This window comes from Montipora capricornis, chromosome 8, assembly GCF_036669925.1.
Source record: "Montipora capricornis isolate CH-2021 chromosome 8, ASM3666992v2, whole genome shotgun sequence".
Taxonomy (NCBI): Eukaryota; Metazoa; Cnidaria; class Anthozoa; order Scleractinia; family Acroporidae; genus Montipora; species Montipora capricornis.
This window is the reverse complement of record NC_090890.1, coordinates 14,326,565-14,351,564: the sequence shown is the minus strand read 5'-3', so window position 1 is coordinate 14,351,564 and position 25,000 is coordinate 14,326,565. Positions and strand designations below refer to the sequence as shown.

At 39.9% G+C, this 25,000-nt stretch overlaps 2 protein-coding genes across 3 annotated transcripts in view; both read right to left on the bottom strand.

Annotated features, from left to right (window-relative positions):
• The window catches only part of LOC138060237 (protein bark beetle-like), an 89,369-nt gene extending 81,122 nt beyond the window's left edge, over window positions 1-8,247 (bottom strand). Inside the window, 6 exon segments of the mRNA XM_068905974.1 lie at window positions 1-495; window positions 1,558-1,810; window positions 3,401-3,855; window positions 5,555-5,705; window positions 7,346-7,799; window positions 7,960-8,247. The exon segment at window positions 1-495 is cut by the window's left edge and continues 431 nt beyond it. Of these exon segments, the coding sequence (XP_068762075.1) occupies window positions 1-495; window positions 1,558-1,810; window positions 3,401-3,855; window positions 5,555-5,705; window positions 7,346-7,777 (1,786 nt within the window). The 5' untranslated portion in view covers window positions 7,778-7,799; window positions 7,960-8,247.
• A 13,031-nt stretch (window positions 8,248-21,278) lies between these two features.
• The window catches only part of LOC138060248 (collagen triple helix repeat-containing protein 1-like), a 7,291-nt gene continuing 3,569 nt past the window's right edge, over window positions 21,279-25,000 (bottom strand). Inside the window, exons 2-3 of one of the 2 annotated variants that reach the window (XM_068905986.1) lie at window positions 21,995-22,237; window positions 21,279-21,753 (exon numbers count right to left, since the gene is read on the bottom strand). In XM_068905986.1, coding sequence (XP_068762087.1) covers window positions 21,406-21,753; window positions 21,995-22,237 — 591 coding nt within the window. In that variant the 3' untranslated portion in view covers window positions 21,279-21,405. Of the gene's footprint in view, window positions 21,754-21,994; window positions 22,259-25,000 lie in introns of both variants that reach the window. The other variant, XM_068905985.1, reaches the window with a different exon arrangement.

The window sequence follows — 25,000 nt, the reverse complement described above, 5'->3', positions numbered from 1 at the left end:
AACCGTCTTCTCTATTGTTCGACAAATTACAAGATTCGAAACTGGACGAGACTTGACCATCATAAATGTGAATGCCACTGTACTTGTTTAAAACCGCGGTGACGTTTCTGAATGCAATTTGACTGGCGCTTTTAGCGATTGCAATTCCATTATGAGTGTTTCCAACAAACGCCGAATGAGACACATTACTGTTAAGAGAAGCAACATAATAGAAATATGACCCGCTGCCTTCATTTTCTTTGCTGGACAGCCCGTGCAGATTACATGACAGAAAGCTGCTATCTAAGATCTCCAAACCATTAGCGCTGTTGTTGATAAAATGACTGTGGGTGGCTGTGAGGGTTCCAGCGTTTCGTTCAGCAGTCATGCCTCCTGCACTATTCCGAATCACAGTAGTTGTACCAATGATCGTATTTCCCATAAAGTCTGTTAAGGAAACGCCCTTTTTGTGGTTGTCACGGAATGTGCAGTTTGATATGACGAGAGAGGGAGCATCTAAAAAGATATGAAAGATCACAATGTAACTAGAATCTGCAGAGAAACAGAATTACAACCTTAGCAGAAATGCCAGTTTTCTAAATGCCCTTCCTGAAAGATACCTTTTGGACTTATTAGCCTGCATGATGCCTGTGTTTCTTCAGTTACAAAAGATTAGTCGTGGGCAATGAATTATTTAAGGAATTGAAAACATTTTCCTTGTTTCTATCGAGTTACAGAGACACGAGGGGACGTTCGGAAGAATGGGAAATGTTGTGAGAACAAGAGCCGCTGGCAAGTGTTTCCACAACTTTTTCGAGTTCTCTTAAACTTTAATTTCACGAGTGTTTCTATATCTCGATGGAAATAAGGTGAAAGTGTTCCATGCTTCTTTTAGAAACCACCGCGGGAAAAAGCACTCGTTTATTTCGATAATCAAACTGCACCAGATTCTTCCTGCTCGCGCCAACATTGCATTAACGGCTCATACTAACTATGTGTTTCCGTCGAGTAATAGAGGTACGGCTTTTCATGCACACTTTCTTGGGTGTTCTCTAATTAATCATAACAATTACAATCTCCTCAAATGTGATTGGTGCATTAACCGCTTTATTTTGCACTAATTAATTCGCAAAGCTGTACTGTGATCAGTTACATGAGCCAATCATTGTAAGTCCTCTCAGCTAAATCCACGAATCAAAACATTGATGTCAATCACTAACAGGACCCAATTTCAACGGGTGATTTTCAAAATTGTGGAGGTTTATCGCTTATGGTTGTTTTGAAAGAAACTTACAGTCATTTTTCAAGCTATTCTCCATATTTTTGTTTAGCAAATTGCATTTATCACATTTGGCTGTTTTCTTTTTTTTTTTTTTTTTGTGCTTATGATTAATTTGTAACAGGACACATCTTGTCGTTCAATTCTGTTTGCAGTCATACTCGTAATTCGCTTCACGGTTCTTCCGATTTTGTCAATCACTTGTACGATTACCGACCGAATTGGACTCCACACGGTCCTTAAGTTTTACCGTAATTATAAATTAACAAAACTATAATCGACTACCAAAATTTGTCTACCTCGATCGTTGGTGATCAAGAATTTTACTCTGGCAGTTTTCCAATGTCCCGCCCTGTATCGAAACCTTATGTAGAGTTCGTGACCAGAGCTTGACGATGGCATGACAGCCTCATTGACACCTGTCCACTCGTTGACGAGCTTGAGTAGTGAGGCGTTTTTGTTGTTGCCGTCGCGTACATCTAGTTCGAAGTCTTCTCCAGTCATTGATTGATAATACACGGTCAAGAACTGTCCTGGACGAGCTTTAATAGTCTAGAGCAAAAATTTCAGAATTCAAAGAAGTAAAATGTTATGTTTCACTGATCCCTTATAATGTTGCCAGTTGCGTGACAAGCTGACGGGTTGGTCAACTAACAGAAACTTCCATATGCTTAATTCAACTCAGCATTCTTTCTATTTATGTTTCGATCTGTTTCAGTGCATGCCTCTAAATTACTTAAAACCTAGGGTTGAGAGCGAAGGGGGGAAGTAGGGGGGAGTGCTCATTTCAAACTTTTCTTACAAGAGCAACATTCACGGTATAGTGGTCAAAATTTGAAAATAAGTTACTTATAAAAGTGAACAAATTTGATATAATTTGCCAAAGAACTTGAACATAGTACACTATGTGCAAAATCAAAGTATTGTAAATTTAGATAAGTGGGTGAAAGATGAATAAACAGAGAGTTTGCCTTTATTTCTACCATAGTATTCACAACCTTTTTATACCTTTCTATGTTTTGCTTCTCCAAAACCCAATCAGCCCCCCTCCCTCCTAAATCCGTCCCTGATAAGTAAATAAAATAATAATTAGAAAAAAATAATGAACAAATAAAAAACGAGTTCCTGGCTGCAGTTCAGAGATCCAGTGTGAAATTCCAAGATTCAGGCCAATATTCTTTTTCCTTCTTTAAAGGGGCTAGGTCACGGTATTTTAGGTAATTTTGTTTAATTTTGTTAATTATGAGCTCTAAACGTCAAATTGGCACAGCAAGAGTCTTTCATTTACAAAATCACGGTAACATAACAACTGAGAATGACTTTCAAGTTTTGTAAATGACATTTTAATATAGACTGATATAAATTTGAAAAAAGGTGGGCCGACGTTTTTCAAATTTACCCAAATTCAATCCATTTCAATCCTCTCCAGTTTTGTCCATCCATGTCCCTTCTTGGCTTCCCTGTGTTTTGTTAAAGTTCTTCTATAGTTTTGAACAGTTATTTTGATATTTTAGTTGATTCTATGACCATTCGATCAGTGCTGAAAATGCCTAAAATAGCGTGACCTAGCCCCTTTAAAGAGTTGCTCGCAAATATAGGTGAAATTTAGGATACTTTTAATAAGTGTAGCAGAACAAAGCGCATCGTTCATTTGACGTCTTGCCGAACGTTGTCAAGTGACAGGTTATGTATTCAAACTTCTAAAGGTTAATAAACATTCAGAAGTTCGCATAAATTAAAGTTTTCTGTCAAATCGTCGACTTTTTCGCGCTTGATATGTGCTCTAGACCTATATTTTGCTCAAAAGTTGGCTCAGAAAGGCGAAAAGGCTTGTTCGAGGTTGCTAGAACCGCATAAAAGTTGCTCCAAACGCCAAAAGTTGATCAAAGGTTGCCGACCACAATCGGGACAGGCCTAAACGGGATTCGAACCCATGATCTCTGCGGTACATGCAGTGTTCTACCAACTGAGCTATCTAGTCAACTGGGAACTGGGAATTTTAAATTTACAGTTGTGTATATAACTGCGATGATCATTGATGTCGTCATATATTTCTCCTAAGTTCAGATGTATATGATCTTTCACCAATTCACCAGCAGACCTTACTTAACTAATTGAAAATTTAAAGTTTTGTTATCTAACCTTGGCACAGTCGCCAGTCGTTCCACGTTTTCCCAACGCTTCGAAATAAATTGGAAATGAAGTCATATTTTCCACTTCGTCTGAACAAAAATTAACTGGATCAGCATCTCTGTTATAACTTAACCCGTGTCCGTTCATTGTGTTACTCACTACAGTGTTCTCAATGGTAAGTCCCTTTGATCTGTCTTTAATCTGGATGCCTGCAAACACGTTATCGCTGATAATGCAATCCTTAATAGTCAGCTGAGAACTTGCATTGGCAGACCTCACTCCATATATAGAACTTATCACTGTCACGTGGTCAAGATCTGGAGGGACCTCCCTGATCTTCATTGCTTCGTGCGCTAGGGATACGTCTACGTATTGAAGAGAGGAGAGCTTTTCGGAAGTAGAAAACTCAATTCCTTTCCAGTTTGCCAGGCTGTAGCACTCTAATCCAATAGCTTCATAATGATCTGGCAAGGAAAAAAATGCTTTATTTCGGTGACATATCACGTTAAGATTCCAAGGCCCCGTGTTCCAAGCTTGGATAAGGCTATCCACTAGATAAATCGCAAACCAGTGGATAAGTAAAAACCAAACAAACTACGGTCAAACCCATATTAAGCGGCCAACTATCATGAACGGCCACCCGTTTTAGGCGGCCAGTAATCACAGTCCCGATAGGGGCTTTTCTATTGCTTTACCTCTATAAGCCGCCAGTTCCTTTTGAAGGACCATGGTCAGCCTCCGCAATTTTAGATGCCATCAAAATTATTGATATTGCACTTATTGCTTTACACCATCCATTTCCCCCGAGGATGGCCTTTTAATAGGGGTTAAATTTTATGCATGCTATCCACCGTATAGTGATTTATCCGGTAGATAGCGATATCCACCCTTGGAACAACTGGGGAAAGGTTGTTTTTTCCTAAGAATTTTTAATAACCGTGCAGAGTGTCTTTAAAATATTTACTTCTACATTCAATCGTGTCCAATTAAAATTAGGGCAGTGCCAAAAGTTCGAGTTAAAAAAAACTGGATGCACTGGTAGGAAAGAAAGGAAGGTCAGCTGTATCCCGTCAGCTGTTACAGTATCCCGTCTAGTGTTTAGAGGACAAAAAACGGTTTCCGGAAGGGCCCCTGAAAGGAAAGAGAGCTTAAGCAATGACGAGGGCGACCCCGAGGACAACGCCTAGGAAAAATATGAATTTATAGCGGAGCTCCGCGCGCGCCGAATCTTCTCGTAAAAGTATAAGGAAAAATATCACCAGCTTGTGTTTTCAGAAGTTTGTTTAGAGTACTAACAGGTAATTTGTTGGACATCTAGTTTGTCCTTTCTAGCCGATTCTGGTTCTAAGCCAAGCTGGCGTGTTTCAATGAAATACATCAAAGTGTAAATAATCTCGCTTTCAGAGATAAAGTGAAATAAATAAAGTACGATCTGTCACATCACGAGCTATAGTACGTCTGTGATTTCTAATTTTAGCGTGATTCCTATTCGCTGGCGTTTGACAGTCGACTCTCAAATGGTTTCTTTCCTTTTCCGTTCGCTTGCTGAGGATTTGCTTGTTTTTTTTTAAGACTCTTGCGATTCAAGAAAAATTGATTGCCTAACTGGTGAATTCGACAGTAGATTTCGCTGGAAAAACCGATATCACACTCATCCCTTCGTGATTCATGCGATCAGCCGGTTTTTCAGGTGAAATTAACCGTGGAATTCACTAGTTAGGCAGCGAAAAAAATGTTACATAATTAAGCAATATCCGAGAAAACCAAAAGGCGGACAATTGCAAGGCCTTTTATTTTCACTAATCCTACAGTCAGTAAAAATAAACAAGCCGGAAGCTCGTTACCATGACGACACCTATATTCTCGCATGTGAAAGATAAAAATGATATGCTCACTGCGCGCGGGGAAGATATGATTTTTTAGTAAAAGGAGAAATCCTGGTATTTCATCAGTATCTATATAATAAAAATCATTAGCTACCGTCGTTCGGTAGTCCAAAGATCTATCACGCACTTGCACAGCCGTTGTTCTACTCATTAAACTTTTGTGTCGCGGCGTTCTCGTTGTCGTTTCCGGCGTGGTTTGCTTAAGCTCTCTAATATTAGTCAACTCAAACAACCATCGAACCATGACTGAAACCATATTTTTCCCTATGTGACTTACCGCAATAAAAATGTGCAGTTCTATCTTTGCACTCCACCAGACTCATCTCAGTCCCCTGGCACTTGACATCGCTCAAGCAACTACACCTAGTTCCCCCGAGATGTCTGTAGTACCTTTTGGCGCCCAGAAACCCTAGCTGTCGACAAGCAACCTGTAATCATAGAGAACGATGTTAGCATGCAAATAACTGAATCGAAAGCTTTGAGCCTAGTATAACCTAAAAACTATGGAATGCTAAACTTGCAGCTGCCAAATGCAAAGCTCTGTCACTTTGTAACTGATATCGTAAACTGCCGCTTAGATACAGCGGGTTATAAGCCCCACTTTGGCTTTCCTTGTTTTATTATGATGTTTTAAGGCTTAATAAAAAACCACTATATGAAAAAACTATTTCCACCAATGCAACAGTTTTTTATTTCGGTTATATGCCCCCAGGAATATAAGCCCGTCTGTTTATAAGCTCGTCTAAAAGCCGCAGTTGTATAAGCCCAGAGCTTATGAGCGGCCGTTAACGGTATAGTTCTTACTTACATAACCTATATTTGTTTTCTGCTTTTCTCTGTATTTTTTCTTCGTCCGTGATAAAAAAAAAATCAATAAAAATTTGATTGACTGATTGATTGATCGATTGACGTTCTTTCCACCTGTATAACAATTAGTGAGTCTAAAAGCCGATATAATTTTCCTTGGCTTGCATTGATAAACGATTGTCACTCCAAAAATGGAGAAATATAGCTGACTCATTGCATGATTATTCAAACTAACAGCAAGTCTGAGTAAAAGCTTAATGATGAAATCTCGATTTTTCCGAACCTTCAAGTAAAAATCGGTTAGAGCTCGCCTGAAATTGGTAGGAAACTTAAAAGCGCAATGCTTCACTGAAGGGGTTAGTAGAGGAGGGGGGAGGGGGGGAGGGTGAGAGGAACGAGTTTTCGTTCGAGTTATCGGGTGGTTCGAAATATCGGGTGTTCAAGAAAGTGGCATTCAACTGTCTAACATTCAGAATTCTACTTTCTAATCCAGATTTTTCAAGCCTCCTAGGAAAACTAACCGGTTGATTTCAAAATTAGGGTAATTCGCGAAATCGGGGTTAGATTAAATTGCTACACTGAGGGGAGGGCAGGGGGTGGCAACTTTTGGTTTCAGAATAAAGCTGACTCATTTTATGATTATTCAGGCAAATAGCTTTGAAGGAAATCAAAATGCAAATAATTAATAAGCCTGAATGAAAGCTTTATGATGAAATCTCGCTTTGTCCGAACCTGATTTCAGTCTTCGAAAGGAATTGAAACATCGGTTAGTTCGAGAACTAAGGGTTAAAATTTAAATTACAATGCTGAGGGGGGAGGGGGCAAAGAGGGAGTGGGTTCGAGTAATCGGGAGGTTCGAATTATCGGGATTCCACTGTTTCAACATTTTAAAGTGAAATCCCGATTACGTGTAACGAGGTGGTGTAACGAAAGTTGCTTTTAACAATCGGGTACTTCAAGAAATCGAGGGTAAAATTACAATGATAGACTCAGCGGGGAATGAGGGGGGGGGGGGGGGTAGGGGCGGAGAAGCAAGTTTAGGATCGAGTTAATGAAAAGTTTGAAAAATCGAGGTCTTGAAAAATCAAGTTACCACTTTGCTAACACTATACAAGATCAACTCCTTGTAATTTTGCACCTGTGAAAGGAGTAAACCTCGGCAAATACGAGTTTGAAGAACAGGCTACACCATAGTCTCTTGGTGTGAATAATTCGTGCCTTGGGGAAAAGAATATTGATTGTAGTAATGCATTTAAGTTACCTCAGCATTTCTCATATCCCAACGATTATGACACACAGGTGTCCATTGTCTTCCATGGAGAATTTCTAACCGACCTTCTTTAGAACTGTTCCCATCGCTTAGGCGTATTCCATCATTATAAGTATTATTAACTGGGTTAACCGGTGATTTGGTGAAGACTATTCTTTCTCGTGGATTCCCTTTCGCTTGCAGAGAACCCTTTACTCGTAAAGCAACTCCAGTATCAAAGTGTAATTGGACTCCTGGATGAACAGTCAGCGTGGCGTTTTCAGCTACAACGAGATCTTCTGATACGACGTAAGGAGATCCATTTACCGTTAGATTGGTATCTACAGTGATATCACCTCCAAGACTTGTGCTTGCGACTCGATCTTGCATGATAAGTAACAGCAGAAAAATAATTCTCCAAATCAATGTTGAAATATTCGCCATTACCGAAAAATGAGGGTTGTCCCTAAAAATAATTCTCAATTCATTAGTGAATTTACAAATCACAACGCAGTGAGCGACAAGCCTCCTTAATTTCGCACCTTTTCTATCTTATGCATGATAAACCAAAATATGTATACAAAAGCTGACCCCATAGCGACAACATTTTTAAACCTCTTACTTACCAGTTTAATGTTTCTGAAGTAAAAGCGACAAATAACTAAAGTATTTTCATCAACACAAGGCAAACAGCAAACGCTTTTCGGAGAACACGAGGTTGACGTTGCTTTATCGTATACTGCGCTCGTTTGATGCCCGGTTATTTTACAAAGCGTGCACGTGGATGAGGAAATTTCGACATTCACGTTGAAGCATGAACTCAGAGGGAAACTTTCTTGTTAAAGTTATGATAACCATTCTAAAGTTGTGTTAGGCCATACCGCCAAGAACTCAAAATAACTTGACAACTCCGATTTCTGCCTAGCCCTATATTTGAGTCCTCCGTTGCCATGCAAATTTTAAAGCTCTTGCTGAGTCACTACACACGCGCAATATATCCTGAAGCAGGAAGTAAACTTAAATTGCTTTCGAGTTCTGGTATCTTTCAATGTCTGGGCAAGATTGTGACGAGGAAATATCCGCCAAAATAGTTCCAGTTGCAAGGTTGATAATTCACCGCGCTTCAGTGAAAGCAGACATGTATAATTCCGTGAAAAATGTAGTCTACTTTGCAGTCTGTTAAGCTTGCTTTAATTCAAAATTAGGCAGGGAATAAGTGCGAGACGCATTAGACGCGAACGGACTGCGACGAAACCGAACTTCCATAAGTAAACGCACTTATGTGTTTGTCTTAACGGGAATATACAAACCCTCAAGGAACTTTTAGAGAAAAAGCCTGCTAAAAGCAGTTCATTGAAAAAAAAAAAGCAGAGCGGGGCTGTAGCTAGTAACAGGTGAGGCACTCGCTTGCCTCCGTAACAATTTTGATAACATTTAATATTTATTTCAAGTTCCAGTAAGAGGCTACATATCAAAAATTAAATCAATATAAAAGAAGCGCTTTTTCCTGATATAATGCCTAGGTAAAAATTTCATTCCGGCCAAGGCCATGATCATAAATAAGAATATTGATGTTAAAATTTGCAAAATTTAAAGAAAACTTGAAGCACAAACACCAAGGCAGAGATTTTGAAAAGAACAAATTTTGTGTTGAAAATTTGTAAATACAATACAGTTATATGCTTTAACTAAACTGCATAAAATTCCTCTTTTCTCCAAACGGCGAAACAACAACAAAAAGCAGCACTAGCCGTATGTTAGATGCTAACAACATTTCTGGAAGCATTTGCATATGTCAAATCAGGGTTTATCGCGAGCAGTCCACTTCAGCGCCATCAAAGTCATTAAAGGGACAATGTCACCATTTTTAACATGATTTTGAAAATCTCAAAAACATATATCGATCATTGGAAGCTGAACAGTATTGGTTTTATTTTGTAGAGCAGTCCGCGGCAAATGATTAAAACCCATTAGGAAGTGAGGATGGTTAACGATTGCGAGGATGGAAACGGATTGCGATGTGGATTTTTGAAGGATGTCAGTTTTTCAAAGATTCAATTTTGGATCGAAATTGTTGAAATTTTTGCAGTGAGGACTTTCTTCAAGAAATTGCTTTTAATCATTTAGTTAGAGCTAATTAAGTTCTTTAATATTACATGAATATAGGGACTATTATTAATTAATTTCGTGAATTTATAACACTTTTAAGCAAATATATCGTGACAGTGTCCCTTTAAAACGGAAATGTCATACGCTATAATCTAAGAATATCCGCAAACAATATTATCAGCATAAAATTAGCAGAAAAATAAGAATAATCAGTCTTGGCCGGAAAAATAACATTCTTATCTATAAAAAAAGAGTATAACGGTTTACCAGCCCTCCTTACTGGCACTCTGAGCGTTCATGGAGAAATTTCAGGTTGCTCTCGCGTTTTTTTCTTAATTGATTGCATTTTTCGGCTGAGATACGGCCTTTCTCGATTTTGATAATTTATCTTCGTAAGATGTCGGCTTCGAGTGAGGCACGGCCTCGGTAAGAGTCAATTTCAAGCAAATCTTTACTCGTAACTCTGCAAAATGACCGTACTTTAAATTAAACAGATCACGAATGAAGTCTTATGAGTGACTTGCTAGGAGCAGTCTGAGGTCAATTCGAGTCAGGAAAAAGATGAAAGGGATCTTTATTCTACACAAATCATGCGGTGAAATTTAGTTATACCTCTCGCTTTGAAGATCAGAACTCATAATCATGAGGTTGATCAAGTTTTACTTACCTTAAGGTTGGTCTTGTTAATATTTCTATTTACAGACGTCAGTCGATAACCATTCTACAGTCCCACTTCTGCCTCTTCCTTCCCTCTCATTGTTGGTATGAAAGATTTGGTGACTGAAGTACGAAAAACAGCATTGACAGGGACACTGAAAAACGCAGACTGCAGATTGTGCAGACCGTCTGTAAAATGAAAATTCGGTTAGGCCTAAATAACATTCGGTTAGCCTGTTTACGAATTTACAGCCCCAAGCGAGACGAGTCAGACGACGAGCATCCCCGTTTCATACGTTTCATATGTGAGTTTCCCCCCCCCCCCCACCCCCGGGATTTTACCCCTGGTCTGCACGGTCTGCACAGTCTGCAGTCTGCGTTTTAGCGTGACCGACATTAGAGAGCTTAAGCACTCACGTTTTTTAGACGCGGACGGCAACCGGAAGTGAGCTGTTTTTCCTTTTAATTTGTTTACACACAATCACATTTAAATTGCCAAGATCTTTTCCCCGTTAGAGATGATTGGTATAAAAATCTGGGAGACATCACTGCCCTGGCAAGCGAAAATTTCTCTTCCGGTTGCCGTCCGCCTCTCAAAAACGCGCGTGCTTAAGCTCCCTAATATTGAGAGGGGCAGGGAGCGCACGAGAGGGAATAGAGGATGTTGGCATGAAGTGTCATTATGTCTGAGACTGTAGCATGCAGTCGAAGTGCCTTCACTTGCTTGACAACGGAACTACAGACCATAAACTGTAAATAGATGTCTTTGTCTAAGTCTAACTGCGACAAACGTCACGTCCGGCAAAACAAAATCGAAACAGATGAACGGACATATCTATTATTAGTATAAGATGTGGTTATATTGGATATGTCGGACCAACAAGGGATCAGGTGACCTCCAGTGCACACGTTCTTATGGCTAGTCACGTGACGAGCCCAAAAAGCGTTTGCCATGGGACGGAAGACTCTGTTTTCATTCCAGTTTGTTTTGTTTTAACACATCTCAGTCAAAACTGAGAAAAGCTTTTTTTGATAGCAATGAAAAATCCCTGAAAGCTTAATGCAGCATTATGTCCACAATGTCGATGTAAAATAATTTGCAGTTCGGGAATACTTAGGAAGGAATTTTAATACTTAAACGTGTGCACTGGACCTATCATTGACCTTATACCAGATTTAGAACTAATTCATTTTGCTCACTCAGGAAAGTAAACGAAATTAGGAAAGAACAGACCAAACTTTAAAGATAAAAATTATATGGAAAATGACGTAGGGGAAAAATGAAAGTAGACGCCAAAATCATCAATATTTAATCGAACGTCAGAACACTTGATGCATAAAGGGATATTTGGTCAAGGATGAGGGAAAAAAAGAAAATGGAGGAAAGAGCCACAGTTCATCCTGTACGCAACCGGAAATCTATTAACTATGCACGTTAGTGAAAGCCCCGGGATTTCAATCCAAAAATTACAATGAAGTATAGTACATCTCACAAGCTATTTTTTGCATTTGCTTGCTTATGATTATGCAAATGACTACGAATGTTATCCGTGGTAAGAATCGGACGCTATAAAAAAAAGCCAAAGAACTGGCCTTCAGACACCTCTGACCAAGCATATGGGAGAATATATTATCGTAGCATCCGACAAAAAGTCATTCAAGAGGTGCTCGACTGCGAGCAGTTTTTCTTTTGTTCGAAAATCCGCCGAGAGAACGGTTTGCCAGGGGTCGAAGCCGCCATAACCTTCTCTCGGCGGACTTTCGAGCAAAAGATAGACTGCTGTCAGTCTAAGGGCCGATTTACACGATACGATTTTGTCGCATGCGACAAGCTCACGACAGGCCTACGATATGACTTTACGATTGTCGCAGCGTTTTAAAACATGTTTTAAAATGCTACGACATTTTTGCAGACGTACACAACAATCGTAAATCATGTCGTGGGCCTGTCGTAAGCCGTTGTCGCATGCGACAAAGTTGTACCGTGTAAATCGGCCCTAAAAAGGTGCTAAATCGGGCTGGCTTAGTACACTGCCAGTGAACGAGAATAAACACACTTGTAGCGATAAAGAAATAAGACTGAGGGAATCTCCATAGTCTCCTTACAACATGAAGGTTATGCTAAATCTAGCTTTATTCGACATAATGTTTTGCCGAAACGAAAATCGACAACTCCTGTGCGGGTATTTTCCACCATCCCAACTACCGCGTTCTGATTAGGCGTGATCGAAAGAAAGGAAGAGGTGGTCTTGCGGCCCTTATTCGAGAGTCAATTTGTTTGGATGTTTCAGATAGAAGAAACTCAAGGTTTATTGTGTGCGCCTGCTACAGATCACAGAAACTTTGAAAACCAACTGACTTTATTTCGATTATGAAATGGTATATGAAATGAATCATATATGAACTGCGGATATGGAATCAAGTGAAGCTATGATCTTCGCAGTTATGAGCGCAATTTCTGCAATTGCGTAGAGAAGCCTAAAAAATTCAGGACTTCAACGGGGTTTGAGCCCGTGACCTCGCGATTCAGGTGCGACGCTCTAACCAAATGAGCTATGATTCATTTCATATACCACTTCATCATTGATTCATTCCTCACGGGACCATTAGAACCCACAAATAACCAGCTCCCAACGTCAGTGGCTTCATAGCTCAGATGCGTAGAGCGTCGCACCGGAATCGCGAGGTCACGGGTTCAAACCCCGTTGAGGTCCTGAAATTTTCAGGCTTCTCTACGCAATTGCAAAAATTGCGCTCATAACTGCGAAAATCATAGCTTCACTTGATGACTTTATTTCGTCTTTAACTTGGGCCGCGGAAATGATGTATGAAGCCCACAGGAGGTCATGGTAATTGGTGATTGCAATTTGGACATGATGGTAGATGAAACTGAAGGCAGGACCAAAAATGGGGTCTTTTGCAGGAACTGGAAAGCATTGTGTTTTTGGTCGCTTGGGATTAGTCTTTATTTGGAGTTGTTTTGTTTTCTGTCTTTTGTTTCTTTTGTTTTACGTAATGTGTGCTCCGGTACCTGCAGAAGCTGCCCGAAAATGCCTTGTTCAAGGATTTTTGCGAGCGGTTCTGCATTGGTAATCAGATACGGGAGCCAACACGCGTCACTGAAAAAACAAAGACATTTATCGCCGTTGTTTTGGCTAGCCACCTAGAACGGTTTGCGGTATGCGGGAATTTGCAGCTCAGTTTAAGTGACCATGACCTTGTTTATGCTATTCAGAAAAGTAAGACACCTAGACCAAAGGTGCGTGAGTTTGTCTACAGAAGTATGACGAATTTCAAAGAAAGTGAGTTAGGGCGTGTCCCATGGGACTCGGCATATGCCTTTGACGATGTTAACGACCTATGGGACCGTTGGGGTACTCTTTATTGTCAAGTGTTGGACGCACACACTCCTGTAAAGAAAAAACGCGTCCGAAGGGACCAGCTTTCCTGGCTAACACCACAGTTACAACGTGGAATTTCCTACCGCAATCATCTGTTCAAAGTACACGCTAAAAATCCTTCTGATTCATCTTGGGAGGCCTTTCCCTAACAAAGAAATAAAGTGATATGGCTAAAACGAAGGGGAATGAAGTCGCTTTGCATGGATGTCTCAATAAATACTAAAAACCATGGAGAGTTTTGGAGGAAAATGAAGCCTTTGCTCCGTAGTAAAGCGAAGTCGCGTTCACAGCTCGTTTTGTTGGAGGATGAGTAGTTGATAACAGATCCTCTGCAGGTTGCAGAAGCTTTTAACGAATACGATGGCTGAATACGATGGCAACAGGATGGAGGACTTCACTGGCCACCCAACTATCATGTGCATTGTAGTTGATAATGTAAATTGACCACCGTACAGAGATTCTAAAAGCTGACGTTTCTTTTCATTTAATTAATATATTCCTACTTTTCACGTTGCCATGTTACCACCAATAGCGTAGCTCCTACTCTACTATAAAAACTACACGTAACCCATAATCCCTCGATTCGCTCTGACGAAGGGCTAACGCTCGAAACGTCAGCTTTTAGAATCTCTGTACGGTGGTCAATTTACATTATCAACTCCGTTGATAAACCAAATTTTTGTATATCATGTGCATTAGCGAGAAGGCAAAAATGAGGCAGTCGTTTAATTTTTACACAGTAAACTGTGGATACATTTTGGAAATTCTGGATAAGCTTAACCCAAGGAAGGCAGTCGGTTGTGACAATATATCACAACGACTGCTGCGCATATCTGCCTCGGCCATCTCGCAAGCGCTGACCACTCTGATTAATTATTTTATTGAACCTTGCGTATGGCCAGCGGTATGGAAGTGAAGTGATGTCTCTCCAATTTATAAGAAAACTGATGAGACAGATAAAGCGAATTATCGTCCTGTGTGAGTTTTGACTGCACTGTCTAAGGTGTATGAGAGGGTCATGTTTGATCAGTTATACGGTCCAGTTTGCTACATATTGTCCCCTAACCTGTCTGGATATATAAAGGGTCATTCTTGCTGTACATCACTACTGAAAATGGTAGAAGATTGGAGATTAAGTCTTAACAATAGAGAGGGCGTGGCGGCTGTGGCTGTAGACTTCAGCAAGGCCTTTGATTCTGTCTGCCACTCGTTGTGGCTTGCCAAGGTGAAAGCTTATGGGCTATCAGATGGGGCATTTCGCTGATGAGTTCTTATCTCCGTGGAAGGAAGGAGAGAGTCAAGCTCGATAATATGTATTCCGAGTGGAGATCAGTCAACACAAGGCTCTCACAATGGTCTCTGCTAGGTCCGCTATTATTTAATGTTTACATGAACGATCTTAATTACTTTTTAAAAGACACTTCTCTTAGACTACAACAACAACAATACTTTATTTCACTCCATAGTTACAATAAACTAATAACAATTATACAATAATTATACAATAATAACAATAGTACAGCAGATAATAGGGGTGCTGGCTGCCCGAAATAACCTAAAAGTTGAAAATGCCAGGCAGCCAGGCAGATCAGACAACCGCATACGCTTGTGAGGCATCTCCTCTAGTCCTTGAATACTTAATTAATTGTGACTTGGAGATTCTATGGAATAGAATAGATGGTTTTCACTCATGTGACTTGGCGGCCATATTGGTGTACAAAATAATACAAAATGTATGCATGGAATATGCATAAAAATAGAGTTTGGTTCCCAAAGGAGAGAACGTCTATTGTTCTTGTACACCAACATGGCCGATGTGACGTCACACGTGAAAACGATCTATTGGTAAGATCTTGTTTATACAGAACAGTTCCCTGCTAACAGAGGTCTCTTTTCTTTTGCGTTAGCTGGGCTGCCACGACGTGAAAAGAAAAGAGGCCTCTGCCACGGCAGGAAATTAGAACAGAAGCTGGGAGCTTTCTCTGTTTTTTTACTCTTCTGTGTCTCGATGCGTCATTTTTCGCTTCTTTGACTCCTCTTTTGCCCGTTTATATAAACTTCATCGCAGCTTTGTGAAATACAAATAGGAAAAGCTGTCAGGCTGAACTAAAGTGATGAATGGCCAAGGTGCCATTAAATAGGAATACAGTCGAACCTCCCGTAAGCGGACACCCTCGGGACCAAGGGTTGGTGTCCGCTTATGGGAGGTTGAAAAAAAAAACGTGCAATACGGGGTGTATAATGCACCACAATAAGTCTTTTAAAGCTCTTAATTACGACAACCTGTATGTTTCAAGGTGTAGACAGGCCAAACACGACTCTGATTGGTCAAGATAGGAAATTCAAAGACCTCTGAGCTTTGCTGCATACATCTTTTAAAGACCTCCCTTTTCTATATGGAATTAAGGGAGGTTTTTCAAAGATTTCTCCTAGTAAGGGCACGTTTTGTATAAGATGACATTTGCAACGCGAAATGGGACTCTTTACACTTTATGTACAAAGTTAAGTTGGCAACATTAGCATATAAGATCTTTTGTTTTATGTGCTAAATACACTCACTAGCCTCGCTCTAAAGCAACATTTCTTTTGTAGTTTGTCCATGCAAACGAGCTAGTGAGGCTAATAAGCACATAAACAAAAAATATTTTTTTGGCCGCCATTTATGCATTCGGTCTATTGTGTAGAACCTTCTTACTCCGGACCTTGCAAAGACATCCAACGTTATAGGAATTACACTAGAATGGCTTTATTTCTGACAACCTACGTAATTTCGACTTTCAGGCATACTCTCTACAACAATCCCCCACAATAATAACAATGATAATTTTTTTATATTTTTAAGACGATTTTAATATACTTTTATTGCTTGAGTTTTAGTTAGCTTAAATGCACGATCCCATAAGCGGAAACGCTTCAATCACCATCGTGTTGAAATGAATGTTTAAACTAAAAATCGTTCATTAGAATATGTTACAGATTGGGTGACGGAGTTCCTGAAGCGTGCGTCTACCTCAGCAATGGTTCTTATCATGGAAAAGTCGATAAACAGAGGAGCAGCTGGAATTGCATTGCGAGTTTCAATTTCAAGGAGACAAATTTTCATGCGACTGGCTTGAAAAAAATTTTAAAAAGGAAACCTACGATGTACTCTGTAGGGCTAGGACAGTGTAAATCATTAATCGAAACGATTTCGATAGACATTTTCCTGATATTGTTTACTGTCCGCTTAAGGAAGGGTATCTTAGACCCTGCAGACCCTGTAGACCCTGTATAGGTTACTGTCTTTGTCCGCTAACGAGAGATGTCCGCTTACGGGAGGTTTTTTAATATGTAGTGTTTTAGAAGAGGAATCGCCGGGACCGCGTTTTGGGGTCCGGGTTCAGGAGGTGTCCGTTAGTGTAGGCTCGACTGGTTGAAATAAAGGCACATGGTGTCTACGAAAGGATCTCGCATATCGTGTTGTCTCCCATCCTGATAAAAACCCTCGCCTGATAAAGCTTGAGTTCTGTGCTTTGCCCCGGTGAAAGCATCACAGAGGACGAGCAGTCTTTTTTATGTAACATGAGTACTTAAGTCACACGAAGAGTAGAACTAAAAACCACGCGTTTCAACTTGCCGCTCAGGTAAAAAAAAGTTGAAGTTAACTCGGAAATGATTAGTATGCTCGATGCCAATGTTAATCTATTCCCTTTTATTTCCTTCAATCTTCCTGGGTTTTTTGTTTTTCTAGTAACCCCATGTCCTTTCAGGGGACTATTTTAGGTTGTATCGTTTCCTTAGAAACGATGCGTTGTTATTTTTACCAACAGTTTTACGACAACTTACCTTTTTAAACAACAACACAGATCGCACTTACTCACGATTGGGAGTCTACTCAAAGGCAAAGTATATAGTTTCAATCAGTCACATGAATCCTAGTACTCGGCGCTTACTAAAACCATCTCAAGATCTCCAAGTACATGCTTGTATCCTCAAACCACGGCTAAACAAAGATAAATAACAACGTGAAATAGATTGGGAATCTAACAAAATAGCCAAAGGTAAGAAAAAGAGTGTATAGTGGAACATGTTGATTAGAACGAGAGAGTTAAATTAACATGATATAGTTGCTTGTTTAAGGAAGGTTCCCAGGAAATATGTAACGCGTCTTTTATCTTGACCTGGAATTTTGTGGTTGCACGGTCTGTAACTTCAAAACATTCAGCAGAGCAGGAGTTACCGCATGCCTCGGATTGTTGAAGGTGTTGAAAGATATGTGAGGTCCTGTCCCTGTTTAAGTGTTCGCGAATGCGTGTCGAGAGGTGTCGGCTAGTTTCGCCGACATAGCAAGAATTACAGCTTGCACAAGTAAACTTGTAGACAAAATTCGAACAAAGTTCAACAGGCACACGGTCCTTCACACTAAACATACTACGGATCTCGAAGGAAGAAAAGACTAGCTTAACATCAAGATTGTTACGATAACGTTTAAGTAATTTACGTAATCTGTTTCGTGTTACAATCGAGAAGGGCCCAACAGAAGGTAATTTGAAAAAATGTGTAGGATTAGAGGGAGGACTAGCAGGTGTCTTCGAAAGGGTCTGAGTTTTTGTAATATGCTGCGTAATGACTCTCTCAACGATATGACTGGGGAAACGGTTTTTACGTGAGATTAATAACAATTTCTTGATATCCTCATGGAAGCCTACCCACGTGTTGTTGATCTTGTATGTTCTGTCAACTAAGGTCCTGATTAAGCCAAGTTTGTAAGAGAATGGGGTAAAACTAAAATAATTAGTTAATAGACCGGTGAAAGTTTTCTTACGAGAGACCTTGGTAATAGGAGAAAGAGGTTGACTGTTGTCAATCAGAACATCCAAATAGGGGATTTTTTTATCCATCTCTTTTTCCATGGTGAAACGTATGTTGGGATGTCTTTCGTTGATGTAGACAAAAAACAAAGTAGCGTCATGTTCAGTGTCAAATAGACAAAAGTGTCAACATACCGTCGATAAAGTAAAATACTGGAGGCCTTGTAGTTTTCCAACCAGGGCCCGGTTGTTCAAAAGCCGATAAACGCTAACCCCATATTAAAAATTAACCAAGGAGTTTATTTCTCTATTCCCAAATGCTGTTCGACGCTGATATTGGGCAAAACTTAACATTAGAGGAAGTCAATCTTGAAGAACAAAAATAAGCAAAAGAAACTTTCACCGAAAAGTTGAAAAAATTAAACCCAAGTTTACGCTAATCCTGGATTAAGTTAATCGGCTTTGGAACAACCGAGCCCAGATCCTTTCATGGTGACCCATGAAAAGATTAGCTAACACCGGGGCAAGTGGAGAACCCGTTGCCACCCCATCAATTTGATGAAAAAACGAACCCTTAAACAGGAAATGTGTTTGAGCAGTGGCAAAATTAAAAAGATTTCTGAGTTCAGTTTTAGTTAGCTGGAGGTCAGGGTTGCCCTTGGAGATGTAGTCAACCGCCAGGTTGACACACTCCCCCAAGGGTATGTTTGTAAACAAACTTTCGACATCAAAGGAAACCATGAACTTCCCCGATAAAGGCAATTCATTGATTTCAAGAACAAAAGTAAAAGTGTCTAAAGCGCAATATTCAGATGGGATATGAGGTTCCAAAAGAATGCATAAATACTTAGCCAGCTCATAGTTGTATGTTCCAATTGAAGAAACTATAGGACGGAACGGAGGAATTGAGTTCGGCTCACGGGCCTTATGCATCTTGGGGAGGCCGTAGATTCGAGCAGGTTGAGAGCCAGAGGGATAGATTTTGTCATAAATACAGCAATCCAAATGGTCATTCTTTAGAAGCTTCCTGAGGTAACGTTGTAGCCTACCTTCTCTGAACAAAGATCTTACGTAAATGGAGTCTTACATGGATGATAGGCCAATTGAGCGATATGTCCAGGTTTGACCCTAATTAATTAGATGCACGCGGATTTCAATAAAGTGTCCCCTTGCTCTTCTCACCAACTCTAACATCACTCGTGTCTCAGAATACAGACAATTTACGTCACAAAGCGTCCCCCAAACGCTGCTCTTTAAGTAAAGATTAACTGCTGCATTTACCCAATGCTAAAACCAACGCTAACCTTTACCCTTACCTTATTGTTGATAATAGGTAGCAAATGCTTAAACTTAAAGGGACACTTCATGTTGGATGTCAAAATTGGGCGTGCATCTAATTAGGGTCAAACCTGGACATAAGTGAATTGAACATAAACCTTGTACTAAGTTATTGGGGGTTTCTATTGGGGGTTCCTATTGATGAAATGCTAACCTGGGAAGATCAGTCTCAAATGGCTTGTGTATGCTGTATTTAGCTAAATGAAAATCAAGAGACTCTTAAAACAATTTACTATTCACTTGTACAACCTTACTTTGCTTATTGTGATGTTGAATGGAGTGACTGCTCCAAGACACGTGCTGAAAAATCACAAAAGTTACAAAATAGAGCAGCACGGATTATTAATGGGGCTGATTACTCTATTCGATCGTCAGCGGTACTAAATTCTCTAAAGTGGTCTCACTTAGAAGAAAGAGAAAGAAGGCACTTGTTAATTACGATGTTTAAAGTATTCAATAGAAATTGTCCGACGTATCTTCAGAAGAATTTTCATAGAACCTCTGAAGTTCACAATTAGAAATTGAGGAGTTCGAACCATGACCTCTAATTACCGCTACCTAAAACGAATTTTCTTAAACGTCCTTTCTCTTATCGAGGTGCAATGGCTTGGAACCAACTGTCAAATCAAATACGTGAGATAAAGGTCTTGCAAGCTTTAAACGTGCGATATCCTAGGACATATTTTACAATGCTATGGCACATTTTTACATGGCTCGTTTCGACTTATTATATAGTAAATTCTGATTGTTACAAATCATTATTATTGTGTTTAAATTTCCATGACATAGAAACTAGATTAGTTACTTTTGATAAGAGACTATAGGAATTGATATACGATTGTTAAATAATTTTTAGCGCTGTTATACCTTGTTTATTAGTCGTTTTAAAACTTATACCTTGTAGTTCTTACACGGCATGTCTGAAAACCTGCTTGCTGAGCCATTTACCGTGTTTTAAATAAAGTTGATTGATTGATTGATTGATTGATTGATTGCATTTTTAAATGGAAAGCGTGAACATGGTATGTGAATCTGCGCTATAGAATTAAATCATCATCATCATCGAAAGGGATGCGCATTATCTTAAGATTTCTATTTGGGAGATTTATCCAATCTCGACCCCAAAGCTCCTCTCTTGATCCGAGGCTCCGGTGACGAGAATGGAGATTTAATCGGTTTGAGGCACATTTGTTTGCTCATGCCTTGCATTTGGGTTGACTGTGTGAATGTAGGTGCTTCTCATCATTTTTTACGTAAACAATGGTTTTAATTTGTTGAAATTTGTCGACATCAATTGTCACAATAGAAAGTCCGTACCCAGAGATTGTTTTTCAGTGGGTTTCATTCGTCCATTCGTTCATCACTGCATCCGTCTGGTTCTTCCTTTTTTTTAAGTTGTTGGATCGTTCGCTAGTAAATTCATTCATAGTTCTAGAAGCAGAATTAAAGTGTCAAGGGATGGTGACAAAAAGATTTCTTTCAAAATTTGCCTGTTAGTAAAATGTTTCATTCTAGCATGACACCTCCCTTCCCACACCCTCCTCTGCCTTCCTATTGATTCAACCCTAAAACGATTTTCTGTCAACAAGATGGTAGCTTGTGCCACAGACTCGCTACTCTTTTTTTAAGAAAAAGCAAATGCAAAAAAGCTTAGTGTTTGGCAATATTTATTTCAAACTGAACAATCATCCTGTTATTACACTATCTTGCCTGTTATTATTGCATACTAATATCTTAACTAGACATCCTCTAAGAAGTTAAACGTGACGCTGTCTTGTTACTGGGACCGAGGAACTTCTTCGATCATCAAACGAGACACTGAATCCCATCCAGTGTGGCCATTGGAGTTACCACGATTATTGCAATTTCCGATGTTGATCCCAACACGGATATTGCCCCTGTGGATATTCTCGCAGTAGCCCTCTATGGACCCAGGTCTGTGTTCTTCATAGCCAGCTCCCTTATTCACCCACAGCACCACATCAACAGGCATTGGGCCACTGCATTCTGCACCGTTGAAGGTAATGAACCATCGCTTACAACACTTGTCACAGTTGATGTACAAATTGCCTTGGTAAACAACACGGAGAGCGGTGTCATCTTTGGCTTTTTTGAAAAGACAATCCTGTACAAGAAAAAACAAACCAAAAACAACAAAATTTTGGAATCTGTCTGTGTACACCTTGTAAGGTCAGTCAATCAACCTAAATGCGAGAATATTTTTTAAAAGGGGGAGGGGATGGGAGGGGGGAGAAATTAAAATCACTGTCATTTTGGGGTATTCTGGTTAGTTGGGCGTGCGGCTTCAGTTAGTTAAACTAGAGAAGTCTTTAAAATTACGTTTAATTTTCTAAAATCTACCACACCTTTACAAGGCCGATATCGCGACTGTCCTCACTTCTCCACACGCATTGCTTCCAGTTTCTCTGGTCAAAGTCTTTTCCACTCGGTCCCGCTTCACCTTTAACACCACGTGGTCCGGACGGTCCTGCCACTCCCTTCTCTCCCTTTGCGCCATCTCGTCCGTCGCGGCCTGGTAACCCATTGTGCCCGTTCACTCCATTCCGTCCTGGAATACCCGGCGGGCCATTAGGGCACGTAGACGAGATCTTCAAAACGAAAGGTGATTGCTAAAATTATAACCGAAATTCATTGAAAGTAGTTACTCTAATGCTGATTAAAAATTCACTGATGAAAATATACCGATTTTTCAACCAAGTCTCTTCCTCTATTGAAGGGATATTTTTGCCATTTTGCTCCAAGCAAAGTATTATCGTTCATTTTGGACACTGAAAGCTTGACAGGGATCATGAGAAATGAACATGTTTTTTTAAATGTTGCGAGTATTTGGCTAGGCCTTAACAGCTTGATTCAGTGCTCTTCTTCCCATTTAAGCCCTTTAATAAATTGCCTCAAAGATGCTTATCATAACAAAAGTTCACTGAAGTTATTCCTTGTCAGGCGGGGTTAGTATCTGGATTGGACATCATCGATATACACGACATGATATTGCCTTTTGTAGACGCATACGCATCGTAATGCCTGTTTTTTTCAAATCGGAATACTCATATTAAGGTTACGCTAGACCTTTAGGGGTGTCCTTTGCGAAAATTCTTTTTAACGCGCTTTGTTAGGTGCAACAGCCATGAACTATACATCAATTGAAAGGGTATGATGAAATGCACTTTCCGGTAAATATATTTTCTTTGTCACTTCATCTAATCGAAAAAAGAGCGGGGCCCAAGACCCTTGAGCGACCGATGTCTCTCTGATCGAATTTATCAGGTATCAAATTTTAATGCAAGGGGAAGCTTTCTGTATAATGTTCATTCACAAGGCGTTTATCGTCAAAACTGTGTGACACTTTTTTGATATTCCGATTGGTTGCTTAGAAAATTTCGTTTCAAATATCCCTATCAAAAATTCACCGATAAAGGTTAAGTCGTAGGCCATTTCCAAAAATAGGCACACAATGTGTGCGTGTGTCACGGCCCAACATTTTTTGTCTTGGGATAACGTGACTCGGTGGTCACAGAAATTAACCACAGCAGCACAGCAAAAAAATACGTTTTGCCCAACATTTTCACTGTCACGCGACAAAAAAATTAATTCGAAGCCGTTCCATGAAAAAAGCCAAAACTTGGATTGATGTGGGAAACAAATTTATAAACCACCTCTCCAATTCTCCGCGATTTCGACTATTAAAAATTCCTTATTTTTCATCCCTTCGGTGAAGGCAAAAACAGTGTCATGATTCCGACAAGCCGACGAAGTTTGCAAAACGGAACATCGCGGAGATCTGAAATTCCGATTGTTTTTCGGTGTCCCGGTTACTGCTAACGGGAAAAAAATCCATAAATCGATGTCCAGCTACGGAAATTGACGTCCAATCGGTGACCCGATTGCTGCTAACAAAATCAATCGGAATTCTTTGATTACAACTAACGTCAAGGTGGCCATGTTGGTGGAAAGAACAATAGCGAAAAAATCTTTTGGGAATTTGACCTCTTATGGCCTCGTATGCCTGATGAGGATAAAAACTTTCGTGGCTCTTTAGTTTTGGATTTTAGAAAATGATGACGTCACGTGAAAACGATCTATTGTCTTGGCACCAACATGGCCGTCTTATCACGTGAGTGCAATCAAAGAATGGTCTTGTGCTGACAATAGTGTCACGGGCAGCAGTGACACACAAACGGAAATCCCTCGCACGATGTTTTAGGTTGGTATCTTGGGAGTCCTCGATCCTCAGGTCAAATTTCAAGACAATCTGTTGAATTTTCATACAGAAAAGAAAAATCTTAAATAACAATGACCACAACCAGGTTTTCTGAGCCCGCGAGACTGAGCACCCCCAGCAAACCATTGTTTTAACGAAAACCGCTGGTCAGCAACCTGGTTCTGGTCATTGCTGTCTTGCGTAAAAAGTATTATAAACTTTTAACTGACGCCTTTTGATCCACCACCTGTCACAATCTTCCCGAATTTTGTTCCTATTTTTTCGAAGCAAATCAAGACCATTAACTCTATTAGACTCCAGAGTTTTGAAGCAAGCAACCGTGGACAATCCTCCTGCCTTCCCGTCGGTGTACGTTGGATCAGTGGCTTGATCTGATCGGCGTAGTTACAAGTTGAGAAACTGCGCTACATGTCCCTACATTTTCCATGGACTAACCAACTACACATTCTTCTCTACTGGCGAAACACGCTCCATTAATTTCCACATAACTTGCGAAACTAAAAACCCTATCTACATATATTATATATATATATATATATATATATATATATAACGTTTAGAAGAAAGACAACTTCACAGCGTAGCGACTTCAAGTTTCATGTTTGGACAATCATCAGGCTACAGATCTTACATTTGCATTCTAACTCATTTAAACACCATTCTAATACTCTAGGGGAGCGTGCTATTTTAAGTTCGACAAAAGGTATTTGTTCTTGTGTCTATATTTAGAAATTAACTCGTTTCTTTTGTTCAGTAGGTGGCGCGTATCTGCTTTTATTATGTACAAGCAGATACGCGCCACCTACTGAACAAAAGAAACGAGTTAAGTTCTAAAGGCAGACACAAGAACAAATACCTTTTGTCGAACTTAAAATAGCACGCTCCCCTAGAATATGAAAATGATGTTTAAATGAGTTAGAATGCAAATGTAAGATCTGTAGCCTGATGATTGTCCAAACATGAAACTTGAAGTCGCTACGCTGTGAAGTTGTCTTTCTTCTAAACGTTATATTTGCTCTACTTCACGTATCGAGCACTCTGCAGCTAACTGGAACCCCCTACTTGCGCTATATATATATTATATATATATATATATCTTTACCCTCGGATTTTAGAGTAGCTTGGTGTAGCT